The following is a 19,329-nucleotide window of genomic DNA, read 5'->3' on the forward strand; positions in this document are numbered from 1 at the left end:
GTGGTACAGGAAAAGATTGGGAAGGAGGTGGCTCGAGGTCGAGTCGCCGGTCCATTTAATGTGCCACCAGTTGCTAACTTTGTTTGTTCCCCTTTAGGGGTGGTCCCCAAGAAGGACCCGGGTGAGTTTCGGCTGATACATAATTTATCAGCCCCACGTGGTCTTTCCGTGAACGATGCGATAGACCCGGAAGTGTGTTCGGTGCAGTACGCATCCTTCGATGAGGCCGTAGCCATATTGAATCGCCTGGGGCCCGGTGCGCTGATGGCAAAATCTGATATTGAGTCAGCGTTCCGGTTGCTCCCGGTACATCCAGACGATCAGCGTCTCCTTGGTTTCATGTTTCAGGGTCACTATTACATGGATAGGTGTATGCCGATGGGGTGCTCTATATCGTGTGCCTATTTCGAAAAGTTCAGTTGCTTCCTGCAATGGGTCTTCACAAAGAAGACGGGGTTTCAACATGTTATGCATTATCTCGATGACTTTTTGTTTCTTGGGGTAGCCGGGGATCCGGAATGTGGACAGGCTTTGAATGCATTTTGTGTCTTGATGAATCAGTTTGGCGTGCCATTGGCACCAGGTAAGACTGTGGGTCCCTCGGCTTGCCTCGAGTTTCTGGGGATCGAGCTCGATTCCGAGGAAGGTTGTTTTCGTTTACCAGGTGACAAAGTGTTAAGGTTCAGGGCATCCCTGCAAATGTGTATAAGTGAGTCTAAGGTTAAGCTGCATCAATTACAGCAATTGGTGGGGCAGTTGAATTTTGCCCTAAGAGTTATACCGATGGCCCGCCCCTTTTCTCGCTCGATCGCTCAAGCCATGGTCGGCCTGAAGGAGGGTCATCATCGCACAAGGCTCTCGGCAGAGGTTCGCCAGGACATGCGCATTTGGTTGGCATTTCTGGCGGATTTCAATGGTCGAATTGTCTGGAACAAACCGGCCGTGTCCTCTGAGGAGCTGGGGCTGTGGACAGATTCGGCAGGGAGCATTGGTTTTGGTGCCATATTCGGCACTCAGTGGTCGGCACAAAGATGGCCGTCATGGTGGCATGATAGTGGTCTGACAAGTAACATTGCTTTCCTAGAACTTTTTCCCATTCTGGTGGCCCTGAGAACTTGGCCCGAGGGGTTCAGAGATCACTCTGTGGTATTCTGGTCTGATAACATGACCGTTGTTGAGTGTATCAATAGCCAGGCAGCACGATGCAAATGGATTCTGAGATTGCTCAAGGAAATTGTGTTATTGTGTATGCAATTGAATGTACTATTTAAGGCAAGACATGTCCCGGGGGTGATGAACCAGGCGGCTGATGCGCTTTCTCGTTTTCGTATGCAGGCCTTCTGGGGCTTTCTGCCCACAGCGGACCCGGTGGCAGCACCCTTTCCCGAAGCTCTCTGGTCTCTCGGTGCCCCGAATTACAGGACCTCGTGGGAGAGAGTTTAGCACCCAGGACGAGGAAGGCATATGAAGGGGCGTTCCGTTCCTATTGGGCCTTTTTTGGGGGCGGCTAGAGGGGAGCTTTGGGGCCAGGAGGAGTTGGTAGTGAAATTCCTGCTGTCGTTACGGCAGGCAGGCAAATCAGTGGCTACGGCCCAGAGGCATCGGGCCGCCATTTCCTTTGTGGCTAGGGCTCATGGGATCCAGGACCCGACAGCATCTTTCGTTGTGCAAAAAGCGCTACGTGGGTGGCAACGCCTTGAGGGTCGCAGAGTAGATGAAAGGCGCCCGATAGGTCTGGATAGGTTGGCCCTGTTATTATCTAGACTCCCTGCAACATGTTCATCCCAGTATGAAACAGTGTTATTCCGAGCCGCTTTTACGCTGGCATTCCATGGGGCTATGCGGGTAAGCGAATTAGTGGCGAGGAACAAGCAGGACGTAATGGGGGGACTGTGCCAAGAGCACGTTCAGATCAAAGGGAAGACAATGACTGTCTCGTTCGTCAGGTCCAAGACCGATCAGGGTGCGATGGGTGATTGCATAATAATACAAAGGATCCCCGGGTCCTCCATGTGCCCGGTGAGTTGTGTAGAGGAATATTTAGCACAAAGGGTGGCATCATGGGGGGGGACCTTGTTGAGACACGCTGACGCCACCCCACTGACGAGGTTTCAGTTTCAGCGGGTGCTTGCGATGTCGATTACTGCTGCGGGCTTGAACCCAGGCGAGTTTGGGACCCATTCCTTTCGGATAGGGGCTGCTACAGAGGCTACAGCCAGGGGTCTGAATGTCGAACAAGTTAAACGTGTGGGGCGTTGGTCCTCCAATTGTTATAAGAGGTATGTGCGGTTGCACATGTTGTGAAGCTGTAATGATGTACTCACGCTTCTTGTTTTTGTTTGGTTTCAGTTGCGCAAGCCTACGAGGCGGGGCGGACTATGCAGTCGACCCAACACCGGGCCAGCGGTCAGACTTCACCGGCTGTGAAAAAGGAGGTGTGGGTCGTGGGCCACTCATACGTGAGGCGTGCCGCGGACGTATTCAAAGCAGGTGACATGATTCACATGGCTGGGGAATACGGGTACAGTGTGTCTTTCTACGGAAAGGGCGGACTCTGTATTGACCAGTTTCAATCATTCTTTGAGGGTTTGCTAGGGCGGACAAGGTCACCGCCGGCTATAGTCATAGTACATCTTGGGGGCAATGATTTGGTCACCACTGGTAGACGACTTCTTCTTGAGGCGATGCTTTCCACTGTAAGTTGGTTGGCGAGGAGAGTTCCAGGGTGCACGATTGCATGGTCACATATGATCCCACGGAAAGTATGGCGGGGGGCTATTTCTGTTTCTGCTCTGAATCACTCAGTAAGAAAAATTAATAACAAAATGAGTCGATTGTTCCGTTCCAATACACTGCATTCTATTTCGCATGGTTGTATTACGGGTGACAGTATGTATTTGGGGGATGGTGTTCATTTGTCCCGGGTGGGGAACGAGTTACTCATAGGAGACTGTGTAGCTTGGCTAAAGACTTTAAGACATGACCTTTAGGTAGGAGTGTTGTGGGGGGTCCGGATAGCCGGTCAACTATCCGGCCTGTGGCGGTAAGGTCATGATCGGTGAGCACTAATTGGAAGATCCCTATGAGTGGGCGTCACCCATTACGGATGGGAGCGCTCGAGGGAGGTGGCCATTGGCCCCTCAACGGGGTAGGCGGTCCCTTCTAAGGATGGGCCGCCGAAAGGAAAGGAAAGGCGGTCAAGGCCCCTTCCTGGGTAGGAGGGGCTACAGCCCCCTCCTGGAGAATTTCCCGGGGCCAGGTCATCTGCGACGGCAGATGTGGTAAGTTGTGTGGGGTTTGGGGGGGGGTCTACGCTACCTTCTAGATACCTCACACGAGTCCTCGGACGACCTTTAAGTGGCGTCGAGTTTATTGGGGCCCCCGTCAAGTCAAGGGAAATTGGTAGTTGCACTCGAGGTACACCTCTGTGCGGTCGCCCCTCACAAGTGAGGGGGATATTTCTGGTTTAGGGATCTTGACACCGGTTACGACCTTGCCGTTGGCCCTTAAACGTTAGGATGTACAATTTCAAAATTTCAAGTTAAATGTTTTGTAGGATGTTAGTTCGGCTAGGAGAACCTTTGTATTAGAGAATATGTTAAGGTTAGCCAAAACATCGCAATGTGGTAATGAAATTGTACATAATATGAAACTGTTATTTTAATGTTTTAATTTTGTTTCATATTTTAATAAATACGGCCGGGAGGGTCACTCCCTCCCGTCTTCCAAAAGTTCAGAACTGTTTCCGGTTTCCCATCCTTGGGGATTGTGTTGAGAGGGGGTGGCGGGCATCTCAGCCATATGGAAAGGGGCGACCATTCGGTCCCCCCGAACGTATGGTGGAGTACCCCGATCCCCCCGGGAAGCCATCTTGGGCGGGAGGCGAGTCTCGGCTGGTATGCCCGAAGTGGCGTAGCCGGGGCGCGCCTTTTTCCCGCCCTGGAGTGGGCTGGCCTAGACACTGACGCGGCCGGCCACGCCCTCGGGGCAGGCCGGGGCGGGTTTACGCCCCCCCTGAAGACGGATAAAAGGAGCAACAAGCCAAGGAAGCATCCTCTTGTTCCTGTGCTCTGAAGCTGCACCACCTCGCTGCACGTGAGCTCGAGACGGAACGAAGAGCCATTTTTGACCCACCCACCAGCCCCTGAGGACAGCAAGTGGTTTTGAATAAAGTTTGATGTGGTAACTCTAATTTTGTTTACAGGTTCGGATTAGTATTGTGATGACTTTGAATATGCAATAAAGAATGGTCAATTTGTGGTATGTTTTGCAAATAAAGTTATCCTTCTCTAGTGTTGATCAGTAGCATGTTATTAATAAAGTTGTTGTTTTTACTGTCTTTTAGTAAATTAGTCATTTAGTTTAGAACTGTCGTATTTATTTTGGTCGGGCGGTAAGGTCATGATCGGTGAGCACTAATTGGAAGATCCCTATGAGTGGGCGTCACCCATTACGGATGGGAGCGCTCGAGGGAGGTGGCCATTGGCCCCTCAACGGGGTAGGCGGCCCCTTCTAAGGATGGGCCGCTGAAAGGAAAGGAAAGGCGGTCAAGGCCCCTTCCTGGGTAGGAGGGGCTACAGCCCCCTCCTGGAGAATTTCCCGGGGCCAGGTCATCTGCGACGGCAGATGTGGTAAGTTGTGTGGGGTTTGGGGGGGGGTCTACGCTACCTTCTAGATACCTCACACGAGTCCTCGGACGACCTTTAAGTGGCGTCGAGTTTATTGGGGCCCCCGTCAAGTCAAGGGAAATTGGTAGTTGCACTCGAGGTACACCTCTGTGCGGTCGCCCCTCACAAGTGAGGGGGATATTTCTGGTTTAGGGATCTTGACACCGGTTACGACCTTGCCGTTGGCCCTTAAACGTTAGGATGTACAATTTCAAAATTTCAAGTTAAATGTTTTGTAGGATGTTAGTTCGGCTAGGAGAACCTTTGTATTAGAGAATATGTTAAGGTTAGCCAAAACATCGCAATGTGGTAATGAAATTGTACATAATATGAAACTGTTATTTTAATGTTTTAATTTTGTTTCATATTTTAATAAATACGGCCGGGAGGGTCACTCCCTCCCGTCTTCCAAAAGTTCAGAACTGTTTCCGGTTTCCCATCCTTGGGGATTGTGTTGAGAGGGGGTGGCGGGTATCTCAGCCATATCATAGCTTGTTCGAAGCCTATGATCAACATTTCAGTATAAGTTGCTGCTTGTTTGTTCGGTAACAAACAGTATATGAATGGGATACAGGTATTATGATATTGCCCATGAATTGTGTACAATTGGTAGAAAGGTTTTGGGCATATTTAAAATGTTCCATCCATCATCCAAGTAGCACTTTCTTTTAATTTTTTAATGTTGTTATTTGTGGCAAACTTGATGATTCTTTTGTCTTTGCTATGATTATCCTAAAAGATAAATGGTTCGTCATTATGTGTGATGGCAAGGTCAGGTGGAATAATGACTTCCTCAAAAGTTGTAGGAATTGGTATAGTGGGTCTACTTGATTTTTTAGTCCTAGCTATTGTTCTTTTAATTGAAGCAATTGATGGTAACTGACCTCTTGCTTCTCTGGGTACTTTAGGTAGTAATTCTTTCAGAATTACGCTGCTTGGTAGGTCAGATGTGCTACTTAATTCTTTTATATTTTCGAGAGTGGATCTAACCTCGATTTCAGAGATGTTTGGTGGATGGTTATGTTCAGTAGTATTAATAACACTTGTTTCCCTGGTTGTAGCACGCCCATAGCATTTATTCGAGTAATATTTAGTACATTTCCAGTTAACTTTAAGGTCTTTTTGTTTCTCCTGAGTATAAGTATAGCCCATATAGCATAATAAAAATTTTCCTTTCTGAGATGTAATAAATCTTGCATCTTCTGTCATTCTTGTGTTCTTTTATCTAGAAAAGTTATTATAAAAATATTATGAAAATGTGTAATTTTTAAATCATTTTAAATTAAGCATGTACCATTTGTAGTTTCTTACTTACCAACAGTAAAGGTGTATCTTTAGAAAGTAGGTGTAGTTTCAGTCAGATGTTGTTGTAGTATTGGTAGGTCTGTTGAAAAAAAGTGAAGTCTGTTATAGGATTTGTTTAAATGTATATTTTGGTTAGACATTTGCTAGTCTCTAACTTTTCTAATGAATAAGTTACTTTTTCGGGATTACAAAAGAGAAATGTGCAAGTAAATACTCACTGAAGTGTTAACAAAGTGAATTATTATCATTGTACATTCTATTGAGCCTATAATGAGTTTTTATGTTTCACTTTTGTACTTACCAAGAGTTTTTGAGTACTTGCAGAATGTCTGTTCTTGGATGCGAATAATCTGCTTTCAGTTCTTTTGAGGTCTGTTTAGAGAAAAAGTTATAGAAAATTACCAATGTGTCTATATGTGGGAAAAAGAATGGACAGTTTTTTATAAAGCATTGTTACTTATTTGGTGAAAAGAACCTGGGATCACACATGTATTATGAGTTACAACAGAAGAAACACATTAGAAAACATGATTTCAGTGAACTACTTGTCTACTTTTTTTATGAAAAAATAAGAATTAGGTAGATACCTTTTTTATAGTTAAAGTGTCGATTATCTTGAAGTAAAAGTAGAACTTTATTTGTTTGTAGACTCTGTTTTAGGAAAAAGTACATAGAGAAACAACATTTTAGTGTTAAAATCTTGGTATATAAGTTATAGTTAACAAAACATTAGAAATTAGTACCAGAGCTATATGAATACTTACTTGTAGTATTTAGTAGTATTTTCATGCACAGAAGAATATAGATGGTGCTCCCAAAACTGGCAGTATGTGGTCACGTTGAATCTTCCCTGCAGGTTGTAGGGATGATTGAGATTTGTTTATATAGGGTATGTGTAATTAGTTTTGCAATCTGATTGGTCACATATGTTCAGAAGACTTACCATTGGTTAGTTTGAATTTTTTTTGGTAAAATAATTAACTTATATGTGACTTAATGGTTTATATAGAGTAATAGAAAAATAGTATGTATGTAGTAAAAAACACTTTTAATAAATATTGAGTTTTAATTATTTGTAAAATGTTAAAAAAAATGTTTGTTTAAAAAGTGTTTATACAAATATAGTTAGAAAGAAACCAAACAAATGTAAGTAAATGAATATATTATTTAATAAACGTAAGAGACATTAGTGAAGTATATTAATATGTGTGTATTACTAAGAGTGTAGATGTTTTGGGGTTATATAACAAAAATAGAGTTTTTTAAAGCTATTGATATTTTTAGCAAGACGAAATTAGTGCTGTCGATATTTTAGTTATCCATATTTTTGTAGAGTGCTATAAGTAGTATTGAGTGTCGATATAATGGTAGTCGATAATTAAGGTAACGATATTTGTGTAGTCAATATTTTAGTGCATCGATATTGTGTGATCGATATTTTTGTAATTTTCATGTAAAGTATAGGGAGTCGATATTATTGATATCGATGTTTGAGACTCGATGTTAATGTAGGTCGATTTTTGTGAAATCGAAATTCTGTCAGTGATTCCTTTGAGTGACAGAAATCCCTGGTTTAACAGGGGGTGCAGGGAAGTGAAGCCCACCTTGCTTGGGGCTCTTAACCCCTTCCTTGCACTACCTCCCCAGTGCTGCCGTCGGCCAATGGCCGACGCGGCCCCACCCGTTTTGCGGAAGTGCTGCACTGCGGGAAAATCGGAGACGCAGTAAATGGGTTAAACAGGGCAACCAGTTATGTGTTGCTGAAGCAAGGTTTGCTTATAAAAAAATTATTTTTAATGCAAAATGTGGGAAGTAGAACGTTGGCAGGCCATTAAGTCTGCCCTCGTTGCGAAGGATTCAAGGACTTTCTGGAACCTAGTTCACACAGGGAAACCAGAGGGTAAGAATACCATCGACCCAAATATCTCTGAGGAAGCATGGTGCTTATATTTTAAAGAATTGTATTCAAATGCGTTAATTGAGGCAAGTGAACCTCCAGTAAGTCTCTTAACCCCAGTCCCCACGTGGTGTATACCACCTTGTACAGCAGTGGAGGTTCAACTGGCTGTAACCAAGTTTCAATTGAATAAAGCGCCTGGTTTATTCAGGATCCCCGGTGACCTCTATAGAGATGAACAGGTGGTGTGGGTACCCTACCTTTTATCATTATTCAATGCAATCCTCCAGGGATTATCAGTCCCCTGTATGTGGGTGGGGGCGGAGATTATCCCCATCCACAAAAAGGGGTCACCACTGGAACCAGCAAATTATAGGCCTATTAGCGTTATTGATGTGCCTCAGAAAATCTATGCAGGGGTCTTACTACAACGACTCCAGGACTGGATTAGTGATAAAAATATTCTGACTCCGCTACAAGCCGGTTTTAGGGCCAGAATGTCAACAATAGATCAGCTATTTAGGCTCCAGTTACTCCACTGGAAGCATGTTGTTCTGGAAGGGGGTAGCCTATACCTAACTTTCGTGGACCTGAAATCAGCATTGGATATGGTGGACCGAAACCAGCTATGGAGTATATTGCTGGCCATGGGGGCTCCACCTTATCTATGCTTTCAGCTCAAACGACTCCACGAAGGGACATTTGCGAGAGTAAGGTATGGCAGTAATGGTCAACTGACGGCCCCGTTTCCGGTTGTGAAGGGGGTTAGGAAGGGTTGTGTGCTTGCCCGACCCTCTTTTCCCTCTTCCTTAATGGGCTGATAGAAGATCTTCTTGCTACCAAGGATATAGACGCCCCAAAACTGGCCTTTCGAAGATTTCCCGCACTTATGTTCGTGGATGACACCCTGATGCTCTCAAAGTCAGCTATGGGTAAGCAGCAGGTGTTAAATCAATTTAGCCAGTTTTGTAAAAAAAGGAACCTTGTGGTTAACATCAATAAAACTAAATACATGGTCTTTAATGCCAGCACCATCAATTGCCCTCATCCGTTGATGGAGGGCAGACCCCTGGAAAGGGTACCCATCTTTGATTACCTGGGTTTATCTCTGAATGATAAAATGGGGTGGGGCCCCCAAAAGGCCAAGGCCAACTTAAAACTAACACAGGCCGTGGGGGGAATTGTAAAAGTCCAAAAAAACTGTGTTTCAAAAACTATAAGCCCACCGCTTGAAATATATAAAGTCCAAGCTAGATCAGCTTCCCTATACGGGGCGGAATTATGGGGGCATACACCATCAAATGCGCTCACAATAACTGAAAATAACTTTATCAGGCAAATTATGACTCTGCCAAGAAACACACCATTAGTGCTGCTAAGGATGGACCTAAATATTCGTCCAATTGCGGATGCCATCGCTTCTCGTCCACTCCTCTATTGGCGGAGGTTGTGGAGTATCCCTGAGCTGGTTAGCTATTGGGAAGAATTAAAAGCGGTAATGGAATCTTTAGGGGCAGGCAGCATTCCTTGGTTATCATTTGTAAGGCACTCTCTCATTGTGATTGGCATGGAGAACCCTTGGACTAATCCAGAGGTATGTTGTCCAGCCACTCCTAAGAAAACTGGCAAATATGATAAAAGAATATAACCTAATGAAAGTATATCGATTTGTAAACACTTCGAGCTTTACGTATGGGTTCTTGGACTTTAAGTCTTATTATGAATTCGAACAGGTGATAGATTCTATACAACCCACATTAGCGAAAAAGCTGTACCTTCAATTTAGATATGGAACTTTACCGCTACATGCAATCACAGATAGGTGGACGGGAGACTCTATTCGTCCTTGCCCTGGATGCCTAAGGGAGGAGGAAACTGTTCTTCATGTTATCCTCTTCTGTCCGGCATATAAAAGAATTAGGCAGAAATGGATTATCCAACTCTGCAATAATATGGGCATTAGGAATTATCTTGTCTTTTTTAGGATTTTAAAGACAGATACCTAACCAGTCTATGTGGCTGCTATAGCAAAATTCCTGTTCTCTGTAATCTTCTGTGAGGAGGTGATTCTGTGCCATGCGATGAGTAGATTAGAGGGATATTTTATTGTTTTATTTTGGTAAATGTAACTTAAAGCTTTTATTTTATGTTTTAAATTTTTTCCCACGACAATGAATTTTAATGATGATGAAATGTTATTGCTAACAAATATAGGGGCATATGCATCAAAATTCGGTAATACATGTCGGTAATAACGAAAAATAAGGAATCGCTATTAAGGACATGCAAACCGCGATGCATCAAACTAATCGGTAAAAGTTACCGAATCGGTAAAAATCGATATTAAATAGCGAAAGTACGTCAGCGCGAGTAGCAAATACCGAGTTAGCAAATACCGATTCGGTATTACTGATTCCGGTATTAGCGAATTCGGTAATAGCGAAAACGGAAAAAATACGTGACGCATCGGAAGCAGGCCGATGACATCACAACCAGGAAGTAGGACAGCCCATGCTGCATTCAGTGTTCGGAGTAGCAGAGAGGAGGAGGCAGAGCACAGGAGCTGAGGACCCAGACTGAACCAGCAGCAACCAGGACTAGGCAAGCAGGACAAGATGGAGAAGGAGGCCCCCCAGCAGAGAAAGGACACACACCGAAAGAGAAAATGCAAGTTTTCTGATAAGGAGCTGGAAATCCTAATAGAGTGTGTGACCAGCAACAATGACCGACTGTTTGGGAAGTTGTCGCTGAAGGTGCCTGAGGCAGAAAAACGAAAGATGTGGCTGCGCATCAAGGACAAGGTAAATGCCTGCGGAGTCACCCACCGCAGCATCGACGACTTAAAAAAACGCTGGTATGACCTGCGTAAGAGAGCCAAGGAGAGGATTGCGCAGAGGGTCAAGGATGCTGCTGGCACAGGAGGGGGCACATCCAATGTGACGCCTAACACAGCCCTGAAGGATCTAGTGGAGTCCACCATAGAACCGGAAGCTGTTGTGGGGGTCACACGTCTGGACACCTCTGGTGCTGCGGAAGGAGGACAAGGTAAGATGCATGGCAGCGTAACAATGCAGCGTGTAGTAAGTCCCTGCCCAATCCCCCATGCCAGACCCAGTGCACATGTAGTGGTGCCCAAAACACATACCCTCACCACTGTGTTGCACCATGGGAGTTGTAGTCAATACATGAATGGGTGCATGCCAGAACCCAGAGATGAATACAGCAGCAAAGGGCCAAATGTCTGTCAGAAAAAGTAATTTATTGTGAGATGCCAACGCAATTTTCACATACAATACCATGATAATAACTATGCACTGTTTCACACACAGATGCATCCCCCATCGATTCTGATGACAGTGGCCGCCTCGTCATCTCAGAGACACCAGTGTTGACAGATGCGGAGGGCTCACAGGGAGCTGAAGCCATGTCCTCCCCTTCACCACCACGGCGGACAACACCTCCACCATCCCTGCGGTCCAAGACACCACCACCACCACCACCATCCTCGCGGTCCAAGACACCACCACCACCACCAGTGCGGGCCACTCCGCAGAGCCGCAGAGCAGATGTTGCCTCCCTGCCCGTGATGGAGTTGGATCAGAGTTCAGCACCCCAAAATGTCCCACGCCAGGCTGTCGTCACTCCAACCAGCCAAACTGCAGCACGACAGCGCATCAGGCAGAGGGCTGTGCCCCCGGGTCGGGCAGCTGCAAGACCAGTCGATCTGTTCGAAGGGTACGGAGTTGTGGAGACCCGGATGCTGCGTGTGCAGCGCCTGCAGGGGAGACACATGGGTGCCATGAAACTCTCCATGACCAAACTTTGCAACAAACTAGGCAACATGACTTATGCTGTGCATGAGCACACCACTGCCGTAGCTGCCGGCAACAATGAAATCAAGCTTTGCCTGCAGGAACTGACACGTAACTAAAAAGAACGAATTAATATGTATTAATGCTGTTGGACTTTCATTTAGAGAGAACTGCATTATGATGCACACACCTGAAATTGTGCAAACAAAGGCAAGTTAAACTAAAATTTTCAGTGCAGCAGACCCCCTCAATTCAACCCGAGGAAACGCAAGGTCGCCATTAACTATACTGGAATGGTTATCCTTTAACAAAATCTATGGGAACTATTTTGGTTAAAAATAAAAAATAAAAGGCTTAGGTACATCGATCGTTCCCCATGAATACCTGCCCCTCACTCCTCTGGTTCTGTATTGCTATGTTATAGGTCAGACTTCTGGGTGGAACAGTCTGGAATTAGTCACAGACTCACCCCCTCTCTGCTTATGGCTGTCTTCGGCTATGTTCGGGACAGCTCGGACTCTGTTCCAAGGTACATAACTGTCATTGATGCTTCCTCTGAGAACAGCGGCTGTGTGCTCGGATGACGAGGATTGGATTGAAGGCCTTGGGTACCACAATGGCATGTCAGACACCTGTGTGATTATGAGTGCTCTCACTCTCCGCCCCCGTACAAATTAGCTGCACAAAGGAGAAAGGTCAAATTTATGAACCACAGGCTCCCGACCATGCAGGAATGGTTTGGGGGTGTTTTCTTAGGTTAATGTATCGGACCTATTATTGTGGGGTACTGACTGCCATGTCCGAAGGTTTTCTTGGGCTGTAGCATTTTCCTATTGAATACATGTGAAGATGGTCGTATGTTGCATTATCAGATATTTGCAGTTGCTCTGCCTTCTCTTGTTGCTATGGTTTATTTTGAGATTGTAATTAAAATGATAAAAAAGTGGGCTTTTTTTTTACTTTTCCTTTTGTATCTTTCAGAGGGAGGAGGTCGCACTTCGTGGCAGAAACCTTGGTTCAGGAACAACACACCATTTTCCAATAAAACACGATACGAGAGTCAAGTAAGTTCAGCCATGGCGCCTGTTTAGTAGGGTAGAAGCAAGAGGACCTGTAGTGTAGTTCCTATATTTCCAATAGGCTCTGCACATTAGAATAATATATCCTATAGATGTGACGTACGACTTATGTCTACTAGGTCTCTATCAAATATACTAGACTTAATTGTGAGTGCCAGCTAGCTCAGAGGTCACTAGAAACTTTCTCGAATTTAAAAGAAGGGATTAGTTTCTGACAACCGCATAAACATGACAACTTTGTTTCACCAAGATAAAACTGATCTTCAGAGTCGTGGAAACAATAGATAGATATTTTACTCAGTCATTTGTGCATGCTTCGTTTCACCAGAGGTGCAGAGAAATAGAGAGACGGGCGTTTTCAATAAAATGGTATTAATTGAACAGTCTTCTTTCTCATGCAGAAGAAATGAACTGCTACAGTCGCAACATTGGCTGTAAAGTATCATGCGTACAGCAAGAAGAGTATTATAAAATAATACTGTAAAAGCATGGTATGGTTTCTAAGCCATAAAATACATACATAAATAAATAAAGACTAAAAAGTACTCAACTGTTGCCTTTAAAATATGCCTACCCCGATGGACCTAACCTAAGTCTAGCATAAGGGAAGAAGTAAGTGTGGTGTAGCATAAGTTTAGTATTCTTTTGCCAAGAATCTATCCAAGATTTCTCTTAGGGTCTAAACAGCTCCGTACCTTGGTTTAGAATGAAGGAGGTCAGTCTCAGGACTCAATTTCCCAACACCCCACAAGGGAAGCTTGGAAACACTGGAGCTGGATTTCTCGGCAGGAGAAAAGACAGTGTCTATCCCAGTGCGTATTCGGCACTTTCTGTAGCGAGATGCGTTGGGCAAGTAGATAGTCGAACTGTGTGTTTGCTTGGGCAAGTGTGTGCATATTTATACCTTGAAGGTGCTGAGTTTGACGTAAAGGTGGACATAATAACATCATCAAAGAGTCTCAGTTCTTTGAAAACTCCATGAGTTCTTGGACAAATCAATATTCAAGCAAGGGGAAGTCCCTAACTGCTGGAGCCGAGTTTTCCAAGAAATCGTGGATTTTCGGAACTAGTGGAAGTAGCCATTCTGTATTTGGACTGCATGAGCTATGTCTAAATATGGTTATGATTTCTATGCCTGTATAAGGACATGGTGATTTATACCTAAATAAGGGCATGAATGGGGAAAATTACACTAGGGTCCTAAAATGCTATACAACACCCACTCCACTTTATTATGTTCGACATTACTAAAATTAAGTACTAAGCATATCCAAACCATGTGTTTGCAATCGCACCCAAAAATACATAAAAATGCATTTAAAATGGTTGCACACGAAAATGAACATTTGTACTGTACGCATTTGAGAGCAATGATTTCATTTTAAGCATAAAGTATGATATTGGCAATGCTAACTGAGTGAATCATAGAATTTACAGTTATGAAACGGCTCTAAATACACAAAAAAGGGCGAGACCATCCCATAGCAGAATATATATATACCGCTTTGGTTTGTCGATAAGTTCAATATTGTTTCTAGGAAGTATTCAAAGAATTCTTGTTCTCTAAAAATAGTTCTACTTTAAGCAGATTACCTTGTGCCAAAGTTCAGTTTTGGATAAAAAACAATTCAAATCGTAGAAAAATAGAGCTCCAAAGTTAGAAGTTTATTTTTTTTTGTTTTGAAAAACGAAGGTCGAATTCAAAGTTGATAGAACGCTGTGTGCTAATTTCAAAGTTATTCTCTGTGTCAGGAGAAAACCTTAAATCTTCTATGCTGGCAAAGAAATCGCCTACCACAGTAGGTGAGAGTTGAACCACTTCATTAAGTAGATCAATTGTACACAGATGAGAAGCATCACCATCAGCGTCAGTCGCATTAGCAATGTTCGCAGTAGATGGTACCTGTGTGCCTGTTGGTCCACGTATCTCACCCTCAGCTGGAATTGCTGGTGAGACCTCAATGAATGCCGTCATCAGGATTGGTAGCCGTTGGGGACAACACAATGCATGAGCCGTTACCGAACCAAGCAAAGCGTCAACATCCGTTGGCAGTGCTGATGGAAGTGTTAGACAGATATCCAACACGCATTCCTCTCCACAAAGCAGGCATCGTAGAACAGGTAAGATGCAATCTTGCCAGATTGGTCTGAACGATAGGAACCATGTGGTATTCAGATCTCTCAAACGTGCCAAGCCAAGAATCTGTGTTATGCGCTCACGATACTGCATTGCCAGAAGAGTGTTCTCCATGGTAATCTGGGTATCACTGGTGACTGAACTTGCCATATCGGAGCAGAAAGAACAAAAATAGCATCCCTGCTATGAGTCCCAAGATGAGAGGCAGGCCACGGAACACAGAGTACACAAAGTTTGGAAAAATGCCTAAGACTGCTCAAAGGGTGCTAAGAGTCCAGAAAAAATCGTCTTAAATACATGTACAATACCAATGGTATCAGACATGTTTAAGATACAACCTAACATTTCTGTGAAATGTATGGGGCAGTTCGTTGATAATAAGGCATGTATCTCCGCAGAGGACCTTGCAACTTGCTGATCATACGTCTCTCTGGACGAGGTCAGTGGCACAGTTTTTTGTAAAAGAATAGCTTTCATTCTGCTTAAAGTATCAATTCGTATAGAAGAGATCTTCAGTGAAGGCCATAGCGGTGACTCCCCATCTGTCTTAGTTTTTGGAAACAGTACTTGCATACAGCAAGTGACCCTGGCTGACACACTAACTAGATAGGCTATTCCTGGCATCATTCCACAACAGCTGTGATCATTCAACATTATGTAGCTCCCATTGGAAAGCTGCCTAAAAATTGGATCTATCACTGCTGACGGGGAACCCTGCAGGTGGCACGATAAGTTGGTTGAAGACCGTCGCAGGCTCCATGTAAATGAATACCCTGACCCTGATACGGTCAGTGTGGTTTTGCAGTGTGGTTTTGCAATTTTTACCACTAAGAAATACCTCCTTTTCCCCACTCCAACATTTGTGTGTGTATGGTAAATCACAGTTCGACTTTATGTATTCTTTACCCAACCTTCCATACAGGCCTGCTGGTATGTGTGTTAAGCAATACTGAAACTGGAAAATCTTTCCAGTTTTTCTATGCTCAGCACCGTATAGTCTGCTCCCCTCTGAGCCAAAGAGATTTGTTTATCTGTAAGGTTAAATCCAGTAAACAATGACGTGGTGTTAAATAGACGCCAAGACACATAGCCTGAACGAAAGTTTTGTAACGTCAAGCCTAGCAGCATTATAGAACGCAATTGAGACTGTACGTGTTGTAACATGAGCAAGTCCTGTTCCATTATGTCTATGGCAGAGGATACAATGTTGTCCAAAGAATAAATTCTGGATGACAGAGTTGCTAAACCATTGTCAACTACAGAGAGAGCTTTCTCTAAATTAATACAATCAATTTCTCGTATTCGTTCTGCAGTTTCCACTTGCGTGACTTTCCATGTTTTATTGTAAGCAGCGTAAATACCGGCGTATATGAAACGTTTATGACGTTGTTTGCGAGGTCCTAGTAAGAATTCTCTCAAATCAATGCCATCTTTAAGTAAAGTTAAGTGTTGTTTTATATCTGTGAGTGTGGATTTTTGTAGCCCCTCAAGGCACAGTTTTCCTACACTTTAAGTTGTTATTATCCCTGGATGTTGTCTCTGGACATATCTTGGATCTGGCCTAGTTACTGTAAACCCTTTTGTCTTGTTCAGGAATATATCTTGTTATTCGTGTCTGTGGGCCAGAGTAACCATTTTTTCCAATCAGGATTAGTTCTGTTTTGTTGTAAAATATAATTTACGTCTACCTCCTCATCTGTAGTTCCATTACTATCAGGTGTGGGCTTAGGTATGGACGGTTTGTTTAAATCTTTTATCTTAGCCAGGCCAAGACAAGATGTCTGTTGAACAGTTTCATTTAAAAACAGAATTTGTTCTGGGATGTGCAGGCTCTAAATAAGGCTTCTAAACCTTGTACCTGCCAGTCTTTTGTGCCCCATATAGTTTTTGTCTCAATGTTGTCTTTCCAAAAGTCAAAACCTAATGTGTACAATCGAGCATAAAAGACCGCAGAATAAATTTGCTTAGTATTAGTCAACATACTTTTCATTCCTGTTTTATTAACATTTTTAAAGTAAAATGTCTCTGGTTTTGTGACATTAAACCCTGAGAAGTATGGACATTTTTCATAAAATGTTTTAGAGCTCCTCTTTCGTGGCATTTGACAATGTTCCCATTGATTATACGTTAAAACATTCCTAGGGTTTGCAGATTTGTGCAAATAATGGTGACCATAATGGTTAAAACAATACATTTGTTCATAATCTGATGAACCTATTCATGTTTTGTAAATTTTGCTGACATTTCTAAGTCTGCCATCATGTTATTAACAGTTTCAAAGTCCCAATCATCAGAAAATGTACTGGGTGAAACAAAATCACTCAAGGAAACCTTAAATTGGTGTGGAATCTTCAGCAGCTTGACCGGACCATAAATGTCATAATCAGTTCTGTCCCATGCTATACCACCAGGAAGAGGAATAGCTGTGATGTTTACCGATGACAGGTCTCTTTGCTCACAATGAGATGATTTGTGTGGCTTCAGGAGCAAGTTGATGTTCTTACTTGCTGTGTCCATTTTATTATATTTTCCATCTATCAGCTTTCCCAAACTTAGATAAGAATGAGCCATAGTAGGAGAAAAAGTACACCTAACACAATCCAAAATTCAACCCATGGTAATACCAGATATGTATTTGTAAGCTGGTGAAAAAGTTCTGTTACTTGTTCCTTGAAAGTTTTATTTGCTGGCGTTGTTTCGGGCTCACTGGGATCCTCAGAAAACGTATCAAAGTTGATGAAATAGCCAGAGGCAGTTCTGTCAATTGCTGGTATTGCATCCGGATTATTTGAAATCGCTGGAGCTGCTTGTTCCCTTGACATATTAGTATAGTCTGATGCCACATCATTGTAGAAAGGAGTTTCTTGACAAACTGTTATTTGGGTGTCAAGGGGCACAAGTTCCATGGCTTTATTGCATAGTCTTCTTATCTTACTGCAGATTTTTCAAAAGCGATGAGTCTTTCAGTTTGAACCTCTTGGATGGTAGCAAGATTTGGTCATGTGCTACACCTTTGGAGTCCACTGGGCCTACTACTTATTATCGGCCACATGGTGTGGTTTTACCAGGTCAATTGATATGAACCACCCCTTTCTTCCAGCAAGGGGTGGCAGTAACACTGTTCTCTATCCATGGTTTGTTAGTACAGGTACTGGTTTTCTGTAAGAAGGCCCAAATTCCTTCTTATCCGCTATTTTCTCTCTGAACAATCTTTGGAATCCAGACAGGTCTTGCTGGGACAGGTGGTTTTTCTTCAGTGGTTGTTGGCTTCTGTATGGTGTTGCTTAGACTTCTTCTTGTTTCATTTAAGTCCTGCAAAACAGCTACTACGTTGGACACTTATTAGATGTTTGACCCACCCGTCACCAGAACCTAATACCCTAGCTGTTATAGATTGCTTTATGTCACGTTTTTTTCTTTCCACAACTGAATTTCCCTCAGGATGGAATGGACTAGAGAACCGCAATGCAACGCCCAAGCTGGCCATGGCCTCCTGTAAGCTCGAGAGCTAAACACAGGACCCTGGTCAGCAGGGCCGGTTCTAGGATTTCCGAGGCCCTGGGCTAAAAGGGAATGTGGGAGGCCCCTCTAATGTCGATAAGTGGCCCCTTGCAAGGAGGCCATTCACAGACACTGTGGGAGGCCTATTGTCCAGCATTTTGTCGCCCCCTGCAGTTTAACTTTGAGCCCACAAGCATTTCTCACACCTTCAGTCCGATAGGTGTGAGAATTGCTTGTGGGCTAAAAGTTAAAACTATGGGGGCGCCAAAATGAGGGACAATGGGCCTTCCACAGTGTCTGTGAATGGGTCTCCTTTCAATTGAAGGGGGAGTCTCCCTCCCTTATGTATCCATCCATGAGAGGCCAAGGGAGGGGGGCCCCTCCTTTTCAAAGAAAGGGGACACCTCTCTTTGAAATGGATCGCCAGGGAACAGACAGGACACATCACCAGTGCGTGGCCCCATGCTGGTGGGCTGAGTGCGAGGCCCTGGGCAGCTGCCCACGCTGCCCATGCCTAGCGCCGACCCTGCTGGTCAGAATGTAGCGTGCTGATTGCGTATGTGCCGATAAAGACTCGCAAATCTTTTATAACAGTTCGGGCGTCAGCCGAGAGTGAGGCCACATCCAAATGAATCTTGAACAGGAATCCACTGCGACCATGATATATTTATAGTTACCATCCCTTTGTAAGGGACCACAGTGGTCCAGGTAAACACATGCTAATGGTTTATCTGAAATTAGAAGGGGCGTCTGCGCCAGGCGTTTCACTGCTGAAACTTTCATTTTCTGGCAGATTTCACATTCCAAAACATAGTTTCAGGTCTGTTTCCTCATGCGCGGCCACCAGTATCTTTGCTTTAATAATGACACTGTGGCGGAAACACCTGCGTGTGCAGAACCAAGCCCTTCATGTGCTGCTAAGATCAGTCGT

At 44.0% G+C, this 19,329-nt stretch overlaps 1 protein-coding gene across 1 annotated transcript in view; it reads left to right on the forward strand.

Annotated features, from left to right (window-relative positions):
- STPG3 (sperm-tail PG-rich repeat containing 3) overlaps window positions 1-19,329 on the forward strand; it is a 440,796-nt gene that overhangs the window by 182,832 nt on the left and 238,635 nt on the right. Inside the window, exon 4 of the mRNA XM_086920018.1 lies at window positions 12,663-12,745. Coding sequence (XP_086776144.1) covers window positions 12,663-12,745 — 83 coding nt within the window. The remainder of the gene's footprint in view (window positions 1-12,662; window positions 12,746-19,329) is intronic.

Source organism: Lissotriton vulgaris, chromosome 5 (assembly GCF_964263255.1).
Source record: "Lissotriton vulgaris chromosome 5, aLisVul1.2, whole genome shotgun sequence".
In the NCBI taxonomy this organism is placed as follows: Eukaryota; Metazoa; Chordata; class Amphibia; order Caudata; family Salamandridae; genus Lissotriton; species Lissotriton vulgaris.